Source organism: Pocillopora verrucosa, chromosome 4 (assembly GCF_036669915.1).
Source record: "Pocillopora verrucosa isolate sample1 chromosome 4, ASM3666991v2, whole genome shotgun sequence".
Taxonomy (NCBI): domain Eukaryota; kingdom Metazoa; phylum Cnidaria; class Anthozoa; order Scleractinia; family Pocilloporidae; genus Pocillopora; species Pocillopora verrucosa.
Genome location: NC_089315.1, coordinates 28,525,539 through 28,543,529, shown reverse-complemented (window position 1 = coordinate 28,543,529; position 17,991 = coordinate 28,525,539). Strand labels below are relative to the sequence as shown.

The following is a 17,991-nucleotide window of genomic DNA, read 5'->3' as shown; positions in this document are numbered from 1 at the left end:
CAGAATGACATTCGTAATGTAGCTTAAAGAAGAGAGAGGTGTTTGCAACACGTGTTTTAAAAAAACGATTGGTGAGGAAATTTATGTGAATAAACAAACTTGGTGAGTAGGCGACCAGAAGTCGGTTAGAATTTCCTCCCAAACCACTCAGCAAAATAACAAAACAATGCCTTTCCTCGTTAGCGCAACATCATAGTTCGGTGAGAGCGTTTCTAAGCACGCATGGAAAAGAAATATTACGCTTCAAATGTACAGATTATCAATATGAGACATTTTCAGTTTACCACGAAACTGAAAATTGGATGCAAAGCCTTCGTACGTGAAGTAAATGTGAGTGTTTGTTTTAACATATCGTCTCAACTGACTGAAATGCACTGCCTTTTTTCTTTCTTTTGATTTTTGCTTGTGTGAATATATCTTCTTCAAATAATATCTGCTTGTGATACCACTCAGTTTCACTATCTTACAGAGTTTCACATGCTACGAGTCAATTCGCAAGTGTGACAAAATCAGGGAGGACTATTTTAGTCTTGGTAAATACAAAAACCTATTTTAATGCAAATGCAGCCTCTTTTATGGATTATTTTCAATGATAGCTCGGTGCCATTCGGAGCCTTAATCGTAACTTCGGTGGTTATAGAGTATTTGTTATGCTTTCCATGTTCAGGGCTGGTAGGTGTAGCTGCAAAACGATGCGGCTATCAGGTTTGCGTGATTTTTGGCAATCCCTAATGAGTGAACTACTAAGCTGTTCCACGATAAACGCCCCAACAGCTAACAGCTGTGAACAACTGTCTTGTTGGGTGGACTTTTCATAATGACCTCGGAGAAGAAAGAGGGTCATTCTTAAATCCACAATATTCAGTGATTCTTTAAGGTGATTACAATTATGTATTATATTTAGAACTTGTTCATTGAGAAGGATATTTTGTCAGTTCAGGAAAGATTGATCGGTATAAATATTAAAGGCATCGAAAGCCGCCACCACCCCACGCAACAAGCCAGTTGTAAAACTAGCCACGAATTTGTTGCCGTGGAAGTTTGCCGTAAAGTGGGCGACCTTTAGTTAGCAGTAGTAGTTAATTGTCTTACAAGCTCATTGAAAAGAAGAAATAAATAATTCACTTTACATGATGTAGATAGAAGAAATGCCTCTCTGCTCGTAAGAACAATGAATAGGAAATCTTTCTTTGAAAGAGCTAAATGAAAACGAGATTGCTACAAGGCCATGACAGAGGCTCTTCCCGTTAACGTGATGGTGTAAACTTCCGTACCATGCCAACTATTTATTGGAGCTTGAAATTTCCATTGAGAGGAAGGTTCTATTGTAAATCAAATTTAAATTTCGTATTTTTCAGTTCTCACTAATAAATCATAAAGATTTGGAAGAGCGAGGATTTGACAAATTCGTACACTTGTTATTACAAAAGAATACAAATGTGATAAAAGAAATTTGAAACAAAGAAATGCATAACCATTTGTCTCTTTTGACGAATACTGATTTAAAATACACAATCTTAGTCACCAAGTTCAGTACAAAGCCTTGTTATTTCCGAAGGTTTGTGCAATCGAGCATTCTCAACGGTACACTAACCAACTTCATTCAAATGTCTTTACCAAACGAAAACATTTGAATTTCAACTTGATAATGAAAAGAACGCTTTTACACAGAACTGTTGATCTATTTTTCATTTTAAAATATTTTCTTTTGGCATTCATCAATATAAATTGAGATTTTACTCTGGTCCTAAATATTTAAGACCGAGATACCACCAGGCACTGGTATGCACTCCTTTTTTTCAGCCTGAGGGAATGCGATTTTTTTCTTACTTAACACCTTCTCTCCAAAGTTACTCTCTAAAATTCTCATTTGGGCTATAGACAAAATCCGTGCTAATAATTGATTTCATTCGCATGACGGAAGAACCCTCTCTAACCCCTCGCCACCGCTTTCCAAGTCCCTCCCACTTCCCACAGGGTATAAATTGAACTGTATCAGTGGAACCAAAATCGCGTTGATATAACTCTGATAGGCTCTGATCACCGGTAGCACAGGACGGTATCTCTCAATGGCGTTACCCACAATCATTACTGTCCAGCTGTAAGTACATGTTTCTATCTAGGAATCTTACCTCCGCTGTTGTGAGTATGAGTCAAGTCTCGTGCCAAACTTCCGCCACAAACGAGTTGTTGTTTCCTCCAGTTGAGAAGTACACTAACAAAAGTACCTCTGCAAGTCAATTTGAGTTTCGACGAACGTGGACAAGAGTAATAAAAGCGCAAATAGCAAACCACTCCCGAGAGTAGAAACGCGGAAAAAAAGAAAAACAAAAAAGAACATTTCTTTCTTGCGCTCCTGACCGTTTCCAACGGAACTCCGCCTCTCCTCCACGCTCGCCTCGCACTCGCCTGCACTTGCCAAAATTTCACAAGAAAATAACAACTTTCCTTGAGGCCATCAGGAGTTTGCCCGCCTGATACGCAAAGGTCCACCAAAGACAAGTCCTCAATGTTATTTGTGCCTTAGACATTCTTAACTTTCAGGCTTCTGATAGATTTGCTGTGTTTATCCAAACATTATATCCCGGTAACTCACACTGTAATCTCACACGCATCAATGCGGGCATCTCTGAATGACGTTTTAAGTCAAACTCGGCTGCAGCGAAATTATAGGGATGAAGTCTCGGAAAACTCTCGGCTTTAAGTAAAATACGACAGGACTTAACTCGCTCCAAGAATATTCCATCATAATGTTGTATAGCGTTTTCAAGAATCACCGAAATTCCTGTGTTGATACTGACCCGTCGCAGTTTTGCGTGGCTTTCTTGTCGAGCCTTCTTTCAATTTCGTCAGTCGAAATAACATTTCGTCGCTGCAGTTCATCATGAAAATTGAAGAAACCAAAATTTTTAACGTCTTAGCTCTTCCTATCACCTGCTCCTGAGTACCTGGCAAGCGACCACAGATTCAACTTGAAGACGCAGCAATCACAAACGGTAAATTGTGCCGATGACTGGCGCGAAAATTGAGCACGGGTTTTACAGTCAATCGTATTTCCGGTTTCCGGTTAAAACATCGAATGAAGAATAAATAAGTATCTCAAATCATTTACTTCTCATTCTTATTTTCGAATGAGCTTTAGGATTTAGAGGAATATTAATCGGAAAATATTGATTACATATAAATTTAGAAGTGTTGATTACGGACTTCAGTCGCTCTTCACTGAAAAATGCTGCGTCACGAAAAGGTCACGTTTAGCGTGTGCGTTGTCAAACGCACAAGATAAACATTTTGTATGGGAAAGCTCTCAAATCTCTTCACTAGAGTTGTCTCCTTTTATTGACTGAAAATATCGAGGAGTTTAATAATTATTTAAGAAGAGATACACCCGCGGGTATTGCGCCGTGAATAAAGATAATGATCAATTCACGATTAAATCATTTGACTGAGCTTTAAGTACAATCCCCGGAGGAGTCGCATTCGTCGCGAGAGTGGGAAAATTTTCGGAATGGGCGGTCTGTTTGCCCATTCTATGAAAACTGTTTTCGATAAACGTGGAATATCTTTCGTACGCGGTTTATCAGCTTTAGAAATGTTACGAGTTCAAATACTTGTTGGTTCCAATTTTGATTTTAAACATTGTTACCACTCGACGCGTAGCCTCCTTGTAGTTGCTAATGACCTTCATATTGACTCATGCCATGCTATGTTTGTTATAATCACTACTAGGTTTACTCTGTAAAGTAAACAGTCTCACCATCTAGTTAGACTAGCTTTTGCTAATTTACGAGAAAGTGCTGGTTTGTTCGTAAAATGTATGTAAAAAGTCTCGATGAAATCTGTTAGTCTGTCGATCTGACTCCAAAGCATCAGCACTGCTCATTTAATCTTTATTGAACATTTATAATGAATGAATGACATAAACGCTAAGATTTGGCCCTGATTAGAATCGGATAGAACCCCCTCCAACAGCAATTTGTCGACGGATTTCCCCGGCAGTTCGTCAGTACCCATCAATACTTCGGGGAGGAGAGACACTGTGAGGGTATATCGCCCTGCCCAAGAACACAAACCAGATCTCGAGCCCAGACCTCTTTACGCGGCGTCCAGCCAGCTAACCTCAAGCACAACTGTCGATTATGATATACTCACCCCGAACTCCTTCTCTTTTGGAATAAATGGTTAGTTTACGATTTGTTGGATTAGTTAATTTTCCGTTTTCTATTAAGACATAACCGTTATCGGATAATTTAGGTTTCAAACTTCTACAGGGGTACGAATAAGACCAGGTTGAGACAGCTTACAACAAAGAGATGGTGACTTCTGTCGTTTTGAGGGCTTATAAAGAAAGAAGTGGTCTCCACGTGTCCTCAAATACAAACAGCAGAAAACTATTCGGCACTTATAATAGCACTTCTAAACAGTCTAGTTCATCCTAATACCTCAGTCGTTATAATGTCTTCTACACACAGGAAAGTAGAGATAGAAAGTAGTAGAAAACGGACGCCATGTCGTGTTCCTGCAACTTTTCAGTGCCGAGAAGTCTGGTAATCACAATTCCCAGGAGTCGCCGGGAAAACACCAGATTGCTTAGGTTTTCTGTTGAAAAGCTGTCGCCACTTCAGTCCGAACCGGTTGCAGTTGAACCGGTTGCAGTTGAGACCAAAGTGTCATATATTCTCGTATTTCAAAACTCACAAAAATCATTTTGTTCATCAACCTGCCAGGCGTTTTTCATGTCATTAAACCACGTTGATTTTTTTGTCCTTTCCTGAGAGGTTTGTTGTAATGTTCCAGTTGTATCATTTTCGTTCCCTTCCACAGAGTGTATTCGTCGTGAAAGTCTATAATTTTTGACACGATCCGCGACCTTGGAAAGCGGTGCCATTTCTAAATCCATTCTAGACAATGCTGAGACTAACGGAAACAGCAAAAGGTATTTGCGAATAGTTTTCGCCCACATTCGGCTTTTCGTCGCGTATATAATTGGCTTAACTGCACAGTGACACCACATTATCCACTTAGCAGCTGTTTTGACATCATCCGGAAAACGACCAACCTGCAAACCGTCCAATAGCATCATAAAGCACGCTGGGAAAACTTGAAGTAGACTTGTTCCGATCACAGTTTTTGATGTAGATGCTGACTTTGCGTAAACGTTGATCGCCATTTTCTGAGCGTTCGAGAGCGACACGGGGGAGACTCTGTGTTTGTTTAAATGGATTACCCTGTTAATGTGGTAATAACTGTAAAATATGAAAAACAACGGCAGGACTGCGAAAACTGTTATCACAAAAATCACAGAAAATAATTGCGCACCAAGAACAGGGTGAGAATAACGTTTTGCACACACGTAGAAACCATGAAAATACTCCACTCGCACGTGATTGGTTAGTAAGGGAAGCCATGGGAATGATCCAAGAAAACTGACTATCCAAGCAACCGAAGTTAGTTTTATGGCGTCCTTTAGATTAATTGCGCGGTACGAGGGTTTTACAATCACTAGATACCTGTCAAATGCAATAATAACCAGCTGCAGGACAGTTATCTGCGTGAAGTACAAGTTGAAGAATCCGTTCGCAGCGCAAAACTCAACCCCAAAGATCCACCCGTCGCATCCAACAGATACCAGGGCGAAAGGAATAACTAGAACGCTTGTGCCTAGATCCACAACACTCTGGCTCACAATCAAAACGTTGGTTGCTGTTCTCATCCGAATATCAGCATAGACTGCGTGAATAACGATGGAATTTCCTGCAACTGATGCCAGCATTACAAAAGTTAATGGCATTATTTTAAAGACTTTAGAAACTGTCGACGAGGTCACTGCCTTAGCTGAGGCATGGAAGAGGGTTTCCTCTTCTGAATGGTTCGTTTCCGTAGTATTGAAGAGATCCATGTTCTTTGGTCGGGAGAAATAAATTGAGAACAACCTCCTTGGGCTCTGTCTTCTGGATGTGCCTTTTCTTTACCATGCCCACATTCTTGCGGTCTTAAGCTTACTGATGTCTGGAAGGCAAAATATTCCGCTATTTAGTACAACTATATAAATACCACTATATATATATCTATTATGGACTGGTATCTGTATTTATCTTGGAGATAATTGGAGTCTGAGGCGATTATGCCCTGAGGCTTTGAGGAATTATTCTTTTGGGCAAACAAGGCGAATCACACGAATTAAATGTAGCACACGGGACAGAAACCAGATTGCCAAAAGAATTGCAATTACTTGTCACGATAATTCTCTTGGTGTAATGCAAACCAAAGAATTTGTGAGTAAAATAAAACCATTATTGTGGTAAAACTAATCTTTTTCCTGTTCTCATCTAGGGAGTATGACAAAAATCTGTGTGGGAGGTCAAAGTGAAACTTCAGACAGAAAATTAAGATTCCAAGTTTACTTTTGTATGAAATAGGATTATTTATGGCGTCCTCTTTTTTACGCTTCAAATTTTAGGTTGTAAAAATAGAAATCTGTCCGGTTATACCATAGTCAAGACTTCACACCTTGCAACTGACTAATGCATCAGATGTCCGCGAAATCTCTTTGAAGTTAGTATTTGATCGTAAATAAATTTATGATCGCCAATTTGCTTTCATTGGTAATTCTGTCATACTATTGATGCACGAGAGGGGTTGCGCATTTCTGAGGGATCTCGTGTAGTGATGAATCAAAATCATTACGAGGAATAAATTATATCTTCCCCTTCTGGGCCCAGTTGTAGTAAAGTTCTAATAGCGTTATCCAACGGATAAATCGCTTATCTAGTGGATATTATTATCCGACCTTCGAACAACCGGGGCGGTCATTTGTTCTCGAACGTTCGTGTGCCCGTTTGCATCGACCTGTTCGTTGACGTTTTATATACCCTCTATCACAATTCATTGCTATTTTGCTAGCCAAATTAAACTGCAACCATGGAATAGATCATCAGTCGCAGATATGGGACGCCGGCTGTGGTGCGCGGTAAAATGCGGCCCTCTCAGAAGAAAATCAAAACAAAAGAGCCGCGACTTTTCAAAGGAAGAAAACTAATGGACTACGAGTACAATTGCGCTGAACCTACGGAAAGTGCTGTGTGCTTTCTTCTCTTTGTTCTCAAAATCTTGAAAAAGACCTCAAAGATGATAAAAAAGCGGTGTATTTATGCAGTAGTTTACACGAGTTTTAAATATATTCTGTAAACCAATTGCAATTAATTTTCTTGTTGAGCGCAGAAACCGTCATGTTCCTGATGGCAACGAAAAAACATCGCCGGCATCATTGATAGTGCTAATGTACAGGATAAATGGTCATGTAATAAAAATAACTGAAAACGAGCACATGATTCAATACTGAAGACTTATCATCGTTTTCAGAGTCCTATTACTGTTATGATGAAATAAAAGTAATTGTTTGTGACGCGAATTTGATTGAAAACTCAAAGCAACAAAGCAGGTTCTCGGATTCGAATGTAACCACATACATTGTAAGTTTTAGCTGAGTTGAAGCGCAATCTAAGATATTTTACAACGAAAATAAATACCATTCTTTAAATGTCTTCTTTTTCATCAGTGTTACATTTTTCCTAAAAGTTATTTTCTTTAGTTTGACTTGAATTCTGCTTACAATTGATAACCCACAGTTTGATAGATCGACGATTTTACAGAGTGTAACTGCCATTTCATCACAGCAGTATTCAAAATAGCTTCACAAGAACAACCGTCTTAACTTACCTTGAAAGTGTTCTTTTCCACACACAACGCTCTCGACTTACACTTTCTAGTGTAATTGAAATATTTTCTTGATTTTTTTTAAAGCTTTTTTGAAGCGTAGGCAACAAGAAAACGATGGAAAGTGGTTGAGAAGTCACCAATGGCTTTGTGCACTTTGCGTCTTCTGTATACGCAAAGGTTTGGTTACGTCAGTTATGCAATCTTTGAGTTATGTAATCATGCAGATAAACGGGCGCGGTGGGAGCCCGCACAATTTGATCCAGAGTCCAGCAAGCTAACCAAAAGGGTTATGCGTGTCAGATTTCAGGCGAATGAAAAACGATAAGCTTAGAATTACCGCAGTTTTAACTGCGTATTCAAAGAAATCTAACATTGCTTTGCTTTGCTTTTACTTTACATCATTCTGTGATTATTTAAAATAACTAACGCCACAGACCAGGGGAGGTACCAAGTATAACTAAAATAGTCTACCTGTTCTTGTTTGAAGCTTCAGGCGGACCAGCCCTTCCTTGTAAGTCGCAAATTTTGCAGTTAATCAAGCACTGACCAAATTAGTGGCTGACCGACTCTAAAAAATCCTGCTAATTTCCAATTTTTTTTTTAGTTTGACATGGCTGCCATGACCCTTTTTTAAAGCTAACCCTTTGAGTTTGTATAGGTAAAAGAAAGGATTTTTCTTTTCAGGATAGTGTTAATTTTTCTGGATTGTAGAGTGAGTTTGCGCCTTTCGTCCAAAATCCCTCTTTCAGTCAATTAGACCTTTTCAAAACTGATTAAGTGAAAGTAGACCCTGTGTTTAGCGGAATTCTAAAGCAAAACACCATTTTTCTCTGTTTAGTCTACTGCAAGGCTCCAACCTCAATATTGCGTTCAAAAGGGTCTGCTTCACAAGCAAAATGAAGAAAATCAGTTTTTCCTGTTATGGCGTTTTGATATTGCGCCCCTATTGTTCACAATAATGCTTTCAATTTAAAACCACAAAGCATTTCCTTAGCTTCGTCTATCGTCTTCACTTAATCACCGGAAGCGCAAACGGAAACGACAACATCGAACGCATTTTTCAACATTTTCAAAAGCCTCCATTTTCACTTGTTCATACAAAAAACGGAATAACTTATCAATAAAATTGATAAAGAAAAGCAACAAAAAAACGAAAAACAACAAAAATAACAATCTAAAAAAAGAGAAATGGTGCATTTTCAAAGACTTTACTTTTCAAACTGTTGTCGAAAGGATCCGTTTTCACGAGCGTTTCAGAGTTGATCGTAGGCAAAAACGCATCAAAAACCATGCCTTTCCGAATAAATCCGTGCGGATGGAGCCTAAAGTAAACATGCATTATTCGGGATCCTCGATTGTTCCATGTTTATCCACCAGTAACAGAGGATCGAAACACCATAATTGTTTGGAACATCCTCGCTTGGAACAACTGTATTTGAGGTCTGATTGATTATCTTAATAAGCAGTTAAAAGGACTGACGTCAACACTACCTCCGGGGCTAAGATCCGCTAATTGAACGCCATCATTCGCTTTTTAGCAAAGCATTTGTTTCTAACAATATGCTTCCAACAGATAACAGCCTTATGAAAATAACTAACGAATAAATGCGTCAGATGCATAAAGCAGAAAATGGTGTGCAAAGCCCAGGAAGGAAAACGAGCTGAAACTGATTTAAAATCGTAACACCACCTGCTACTGAAAGAGGCTAGCGCTGCACACAAAATAAAATAGGCCAAAAGATAAAGACATGAATACGATCATGTATCTAACAGGTTCAACAACTGTGACTGACTGTATGCCTAAATAAATAAACGAATGAGTAAATAAATAAGTTCGGATATTACAAGAGGTTCCACGAGCAGTTTACTTAGCCTTTTTAAAGTGGTCTCAATGAGGTGATGGCTTTGAAGGCCCACAGTTGATTTCCTTCCTTTCTTATTAAAAGAAAAATTAATTTTTAAGGTTAGCTTTTTTTCAAGACTACGTTAAACTGCGTCGATTTTACGCCTACCTCTTAAATCTTTTGGCTTTTCTATAGCTAACGATTACCCCATGGAGATTCTCTAGAGTGTGCCGTTCCCATGTCGGCAAATCGTGTGAAACTTTAGTAATTGATATTTCTTTAAAATGAAAAATGTCCCCTTACACCGGAACAATTTTTCGCATTCAGGGGAAACAAAGCATATTTTTTTCTACTCTCTAGGGGACTTAACGCTAAAGTTCAGCGAAAAGCTTGTGATGATCGATCAAAAAAATAAGGAGCTGTGAAAGTTAAAATTTCCTCTTGGGTAAATCTCACCGTTACACCTTAAACAAGACAATCCTTGTGCCATGATGATACTAAATGTGACGTATGGGCTTAATGGGACATGAAAAGCTAAAAAAAAAAAAAGCGTTTAAATTTGCCACCGACGTGTTGTGCGCACGTGTCCTATACTGAACGATGTATTTCAGTTGATACGCGACTTCTGTTTGTTTTTCGAACCTTGATAGCGCTACTTATAAATATTTGTTTCTAGCAGTAAATTATAAATGTTAATTACATTTGAAAAACAAGTAAAATTTGAATAGATTTTTTGTTATTTCCGTTTTTAGCAATTTCAACTGTATTTACATTGACGTCAATAAATGCTAAATGTTAGTTAAGTAAAAGTACGTCCAAACAATGTACTGTTTAAATGCTACTGTAGGCCAAGAAAAATAAAACAAGAAGAAAAATTTATCGTAAACGCTTCTTACTACAAGATTATGTCTTTTGTTTTTACTCTATTTATGTGAGAATTTTAAGATAAGGGTACTGAAAGAAAGTGTTTGCTAATTTTTTTTTTTTAACGAAGTGAGTCTCGTGAAAGGCTTGATCAAAGGAGATGCTGAAAAATGTAAAATTCAACGGATAAAAATATTTTTATGTGGATACTCATACAAAACTTTTTGGAATTCTATTATCTCTAAGTAGCTAACCTCCCTTTTATGATTCAATCTAAGCTATATTCGAAAGTGTACTTTCTGGAATATATTTTTTAGGGTAATGATAATTCGAGGCGTTATCACGGTATAAGGTGTTAGCGTTCTAGAAATTGCGTCATTCTTGCGGCAAAAAAATTGACAAATACACTTTTCCAGGTATTGATAGTTCAAAACGTTAGTGCAGTATGAGGTATAAACCCTATGGAAATTACATTATTTTTGTAGAACCTGAATTGTAAACTGATCCTAACTGACTTTTTTTGGGAACGTTTTAGATAAAAAAGAAATTAAAGGATTTTTTTATGAAAGTGCATGTGAACGCGAAAGGTTTATAGTAATGAGCTTGTTTTATTAAAAAAAAAAAGTGCTAAAAATAATCCTGATAACTGAGATAGGAATCGAGTTATTGAAATTCGGCGCGGCACATAACAATGGCCTACCCCAGTAGAGTATTCGCGACGCAAAAATGTTTTGATAAAATATAGCTAAGTAAAATATATAGTTCATAGCTGATTCGTGCTTAAAGTTTGATTTAAGTCCAAAATAAAAAAACCACGGTAACTGTTGAATTGCCCTTTATAGGGAACAAATTTGTTCGATTCGACATCACAGCTGGAACCGATCTGATCAAGAAAGCGAACGAAGCTAGCTACATACGTCGCATAAAGCGCAGAAAGTCACATACCCCAGTTTAAATTGTCATTGAGGGTTTGTGGTGGAGAAGTTTGTGTCAACGAATAGAAGAGCTATAAAATTAAAACCGAGCTAGTTTTATTGTATAATGTTAGAGAAACTTCTTGATAATGTAACTTATAAACAAGCGTACTCGCTTTCGTCAATACTCGTCACTCTACAAATGTGTGATCGGGTCATGGAGAGAAATACGCAAGAGAGAAATACGCAAGAACGTGAAAAAGACAAATACACGTACCTTCTTCTAGTTCCACAGTTAAAATTTCGAACACGTATGACCTCCTTATTGCGGGTGCATTCATCCCAATCATCTACATCAGGCGCACAAATTTTCACGCCACTGCAGCAGCTGAACGGAGATTGGTTCTCATTTGCGCAGGAGAATAATAAAAAATAAAACTCGACAAATCAAAGACACGGTTGATATCAACAATGCTGTGTGTTTATACCAGCATGATAGCCACCTCATTAGCGACGGAAAATTCTGAAAAAAAATGATTGTTTTTTCGTAAACGCGACTTCGTCATATACCCCCCGTAGATGTTCTATTATTTTGCAACGGAACCTTCATATATTTTTCGTCCTTTGTTATAAACCAAAACAACGCTAGATGGTTTTCAAAATTCATAATTCCCTTTTGTATTAGGTCGCCAGTTATGTCTTGTTTTACAGCTCATCCCCGATAAAACTGAACAGAATCGGCAGGGGTCAGATACCCTGTATATCGATTTTATGCCAATTTTATTTGTGTGATATTTAGAAAGAATAGCAGTCTCATTCCCCAACAAAAACTACTCAAAGCTATAAATATAATTCAATAATGTAAACGTGCTTGAGGAATATTTAATAAAAAAACCCGACTTCCTCTCAGCTGGGAATTATCGCAACGATCGACCTTCCAATAATTGTTGGAGTTAAGGAAAGTCCAGCGATCATTATGTTGTAATCATATGGAAAAACAGTCCAATGATAGTGATGATCAAATGCTGATACCTAAACGAGTCCAGCACGTGATCGCTATGATCAACTTATCCTTTTTTAAGTCAGTGTGCAATTCTAGGTATCATTTATTTTTTCTCACCCTGCTTGTCGGAAGAGTTTGAATTATGAGACTAGGCATTGATAACGTAAATATGCATCGGAAGTTGTGCCAAAATGAGACGAGTATGTCAAGCTAAGGAGTAAAAGACGAGACATGGCCAACTACTTTTACTCGAGAAACTGTTTTCTGTAGGTTTTACATGCATACAATGTGTTTCAACCAATATTTTTACTTGTTTATTTTTTTTATTTTTTTTATTTGATGCACCAAAATGACCTTTAAAGGCTCCTCGCATAATATGGCGAGAGACGCGAGTCCTTAAATCAGGGGTGGATCTTTGACCAGAATGTTGGTCTTAAGCTGTGTACATGCGTTGTGGAAGAAATTTTGCAAAAAGCAATGCTTTATAGCAATAAGTTGCAGGAGTACTGAAATTAAGTCGGATCAAGATTATATACATATGAACGATGAAATGACTTGTTTTACCAATTCAGTAACACACTAATCTAATTTAGGCAAAGCAGAACATTTCTTTGCAAATACAAGCTTTAAAACTTTGTTTCGCTGATCTGTGAAAGGAAAAAAAAAGCGAAATTAACGCATGAGTTATGATAGCACTCTTTCGTTTATCATCATCATCATTATCGTCGTCGTCGTCGTTATCAAGGTGGCGATGACTATTATTATTAGTGTACAAATGCTATCATTACTATCCTCATAATCGTCATTCATCATTGTAAGCTTATCAATTAAATGATACAGATAGCGATAGACGGACGATGAAATTTTATAGGCTAGTAGCGGTAGCTGTTCTTTCGTTCATCTGCGATCAATCATTGCTTACAAAAATTCTCATGAAAAGAAATAGAATAGATGAAACATTTACAAGACAGAGGTAAATCAGTTAAAAGCAAGACTCAGATTTTCGTATTCGTCTCTTTCTTGCCCAGCTTCAGTTTTGAGATTTGACAATCTGAGTTGTACCCTGTGAAGGTGTTTCCCGGAAAAGAAGAAAAACTTGCTGTACAAATGTTTTACAACTTGTCTTACGCATTCCAAAGGTGAGCCGGGCTTTAGGAAATGTCAGCTTAATTTTTATGAGCATGTTACCTCTGTGTCTTTTGGTGCAAAGCAGAAAACTAACTTACATTGTGAGGCGGGCTGGCATGTAGTCTGTTCTCTTCCCCAATGAACTCAGGGCTGGTATGTAGTCTGTTCTCTTCCCCAATGATCTCACGTGTAGGCTTATTTTCGTTAGTTCTACCTCCGTTCTTTTTATTCTTGATGACGTACTGCATGAATAAACAATTAATAAAGTAAATGAAGAAATAGATGAATTCCTGAATTGATATTTGCTTGACAAAAATATTTTTAAGTGTACCTGGTTATAAATCTACGGGCTACATATATCGAGGAGGCGAGAATGATCTATCTTTGAGCTGTAGCGATATATTGTTTGGCTTATATAAGCGATATATCACGGCTGTTACAACAAGTCCCGCGATGTATCGCTGATATATCGTCCCAACTGAAATATCGCTTAGATACCGCCAGTATATCGCGATAATCAGCGACTGTCGTTTGCATTATTTTTGCGCAGAATTGTTAAAGAGATAAAGGAGGTAAAGGAGAAAGAACTTAAAGAGAATGAGTAAAGGAAAGACGAAAAAATATGGAGGAGAGAGATAAAAGGGAAGGAGGAGGAAAGAGGAGATGAAGGAAGAAGTCGAGAAGAATATTTGAGCTATGAAGGAGGAGACGAAGATAAATAAGAGGCAGTAAATAGACGTAGAGAAGGAGGGCATGGAGAACTGAGAGGAGGTGCAAGAGGGGAAGGGGAAGGGAAGCAGAGGGAAGAGGAGGGAAGAGGAAGGAGGAGGAAGGAGGAGGATGGCGGAGGAGGAGGATGGCGGAGGAGGAGGAGAAGAAAAAGGAGGATAAGTAGGCGAAGGAAGCAGAGGAGCAGGGTGAAGAGAAGAATATTTAACGAGAGAGAAAATAGGAGAAGACAAGGAGTAGGAACAGATGATGTATAAAGTTATTTCTCACCACAATTACTGCTATTGAAACAATGATGGCCAAAATCCCACAGGCAATTCCAATGGCGATGTAAGTTCTTTCCAGTTCTGTGAACCCGGTTGGCTTAGGTGGGGCATCTTCACCCTTGGCCTCCACTTTTTCGATCTGTTAATAACGTGATATAAAGAAATGATAAAAGCCCGTATAAGTAGTTATCCTGGAAAGGCAATAGCAACAACAGCACTTTTTACCAAATAACTTAGTCAATGACCCTCTCAGGATCTTGATGAAACAAAAAAAGTCTTAAAAAGTCTGTAAATCACCCTCCTTTGGCTCGTGATTAAAGGCTTTTCCAGTCTTCTCTCGACATCACACTTGGGTTAGTAAGCGGGTAAATCGACAGAAAGAGCGGTCTTTTTTTTCATTTTCCTTATATTAAAACAGTAAGAATAATAACTTACCTTTCTCTGAAATAGCGGTCCAGCAAGTATTCCAAGATTATTATCAGTCAAATAACGAAGAGTCTCGTACGCTTTTATGGTTGCATTTTTATTGACTTCATCGTAGGCCCCGCCTGGCTTAATGATGTAAAACTTTGGTGACGCTTTGTCGACGTTGTTCTTCGGGGGACAGTTTTCGTCAAAATTGTTTATGTATATCTGCGAGACGTTGAGATGATGCCCATGATCATCCAGCACCAAATCGGCCATTTTCGTTTTGAAATATTTTTCTAAAAGACAAAACTCAGACCACGTGTATTTGAGATCCATTTGGATGTACACTGTAGGTAATGGCTTGGAAGCTCCTGCAAGGAAGAAGCGTTACAAAAACTGAAAAACACCGACGTCATCTAGAGCAGCGGTGTAGTGGCAACAACGATAATAATAAGGAATTTTGACAAGAGAAAATAATTGAATAAGTTCCCTTACTTTCTCTCGATTTCGACTAATTTCATGAGAAGCTTACTCAATATTTTTGTCATTATGACAAAGCTTAATCTTACGTAAAAAACATAGATATCATAACTGACACTTAAAAAATCACTAAATGGATCCCACAAAAGTACACGTATAAATCGCAGAGAAACGAGGATGACCCGGTTTATGATGGATTAATTCAGATCGCAAATAACATCGATGAAAATTTAAATGAAGTTTTTCCACAAAGCGCACTGAACCATGAAGTGAAACGGTTGGGGCGATAAATCAGTTTGGATCAGCTCTTCCAGGACAATCCAAAAAAATATTTTAATGTTGTCATTTCCTACTGTTTTATGTACACTAAATATTTCTTTTGCTTACCTTTTATAAGGGGTGGTGCGAGCACCAAAATACCGAACACCAAGATGAGATAAGTCATTTCTAACTGAAGCCTGTAATAACAATATTAATTTTAAAAAAATGAAAATAACACTGAAAATAACGATGACAATTATAGCACTGTTGCTATCAGTAATAAAGTAATGAATGGATTAAAAACACCTAAATAGAAACAAAAGGATGAATTAATGGTAATGTTAACCATGAAAGAAAGAAAAAAGCGATGCAATTTGTATTCGTATTGTTTTTACCATTATTCTCATCACAGTGACCATGCTTATAATGTACGGTATAGACCATAAATGAGACTTCTTAGCTGCACTCGTTATCTTCAGAAAGCATACTCCTTTGGAATCGTTACAATGTATGAAGTGTACACTGTAGTTGTCAAAGATACAGGATTGATTAATTCAATACGCAGCGGGTATTCCACTAGCTATGCATTGCAGCAATAGTAAAAGAATGGCTGGTGGCGACACAGGCCTCTACGCTCATGCATTATAGATATTGAAATTTTAATTGAAGACTGTGCAGACAACAACAGTCATTTTGGTGACAATGACACTTCAGGCACTGATTATCATACAAATGAACCATGGAAACCAAAATATTTCAGGATGACTTCACAACTAAAGTATTACAACAAAGCTCTGATTTTGAAATCTGACAAACTGTACATATAACGTGTGAAAGAGCTACATTGATCTCGGCAGTACAACCTTGATTAATTCGAAATAAAACGTTGAAGAAACAGAAATTCAATATGGCTCAATGTCAATTATATTCTCTTACTAAGCCGAGTTATTTAAATCTGTAGTAAATGAACAAAATCCCAAATTTGGTAATTGATTTCTCGGTACAGTTATTAGTCAGGGTTTGGTTTGTCTGATGGTGGAAAATTTAAGAAAAATATAACTCTAAATAAATGTGGTGACATACAGACTTTGGCTTCAAGATTTTAATCTCAAATTTAGAACATTATTACTTCTTTTACGAATACGGGTGGTGTGTACTCTTCAGTCACGTTCGTTACATTCGAAATAATTGCGCAATATCGGTCAAGGTTAATCACAATTTTTTCCGTCACTGTTATCGGTGGGTTAAAAAAAAGCTTGTATTTAATGCCTAAAGAAACAGTGGCTAATTCCAAAATACTCCTAGATAAAACTTAATACTTGAGAACTTTGTTGGATTGCATATATCCCGCTAGTTGAGATCGAGTTTGACGAAAATAAGCATTGTTTTGCCGCCCGTCATTAGTATGGACAAATACAACTTCTCTCATAACCTTACATTTATAAGATGTGATGTCCCAACTAATCAGTGCAGAATGCACTTGAGGACAGAATCCTTCAAACAAACAAAGTTAATAGCTTTGAACTTTGCAGGAGATGTCTTTCTGACTGAAAAGATTGTGGTTCTAATCGAATTTTGTGGGCGTAGTTGCAACTAATTACTTGATCGAAATATTTGACAAACCTCTGAAGTTCAGTCGATCTATCGGGCCACTTTCTACCTCAGGCAAAACTTCACTCGGCGGGCAGCTGGGTGTATGAAGGATTTTAACCGTGGGAAGATGAGAGCTCCTTTTCAATGCGCACGTAAATTAATTCATATTCTCCAGATCACAATGGCAAGGTCAGAGATTACACCAATTGTTATGCAAAATTTATGCTCCAAATAGACAAACGCCAAAAGGCAATTTCAATTAATTCATTCCGTGGCCTTTTCAAAGCGTTTTTGCCCTCATATGGATTTTACGATATCAAATCGATAACAATTAACAGTACAGTGCTTATTAACCATTTCAACCCGGTAAGGAAAGAATAAATGAACATTCTAGATCTTTTCTTAGACCATAGCAAAACAATAATGTTCCATCAAGTCACGCTTCTGAGCACTGTCCTAGGCAAACTGTCACCAACCATGTGTGTTACGTGCACGTTAATATCTTCGTGATTATTCTTTCATCAGCTGAAATATATGTTTGTCTGAGGGACTTCTTTTCAAGAGCAGAAACCGCAAAGGCGTGATTACAATGAGCATTTTTAAAAGGAAATGCTCATTAGTTCGAAACGTATGACTGCGTTCTTAAACCTAGATTTATAATTAATACAAGCAGATAGTTTCACCAGCTCCTCAGAGGTCTTTTTTTAGTCCATTTCAAATCGACTTTCCTGACATGGCTCAATGTGTTACACTTTTCCTATCGTTCCCCTCCCTAAATAAAT

The 17,991-nt window shown here is 37.8% G+C and overlaps 2 protein-coding genes across 3 annotated transcripts; both read right to left on the bottom strand.

The window, feature by feature from the left end:
* Positions 1 to 3,820: 3,820 nt before the first annotated feature.
* Positions 3,821 to 11,804, bottom strand: LOC131785230 (G-protein coupled receptor 135). Of its 2 annotated transcripts, XM_059102078.2 has the most exons (3): positions 11,619 to 11,804; positions 5,511 to 6,009; positions 3,821 to 5,204 (listed from the first exon to the last, which is right to left on the bottom strand). In XM_059102078.2, exons 2-3 carry the CDS (start codon positions 5,897 to 5,899, stop codon positions 4,688 to 4,690), a joined length of 906 nt encoding a protein of 301 aa, XP_058958061.1. In that variant the 5' UTR covers positions 5,900 to 6,009; positions 11,619 to 11,804; the 3' UTR covers positions 3,821 to 4,687. The 2 variants fall into 2 exon arrangements, with proteins under 2 accessions (XP_058958061.1, XP_058958060.1); XM_059102077.2 differs by having other exon boundaries at positions 3,821 to 6,009.
* A 187-nt stretch (positions 11,805 to 11,991) lies between these two features.
* On the bottom strand, positions 11,992 to 17,386 carry LOC131785227 (uncharacterized). The gene is made up of 6 exons (XM_059102074.2): positions 17,240 to 17,386; positions 15,743 to 15,813; positions 14,903 to 15,246; positions 14,472 to 14,606; positions 13,571 to 13,714; positions 11,992 to 12,991 (listed from the first exon to the last, which is right to left on the bottom strand). Exons 2-6 carry the CDS (start codon positions 15,798 to 15,800, stop codon positions 12,971 to 12,973), a joined length of 702 nt encoding a protein of 233 aa, XP_058958057.2. The 5' UTR covers positions 15,801 to 15,813; positions 17,240 to 17,386; the 3' UTR covers positions 11,992 to 12,970.
* Positions 17,387 to 17,991: the final 605 nt, after the last annotated feature.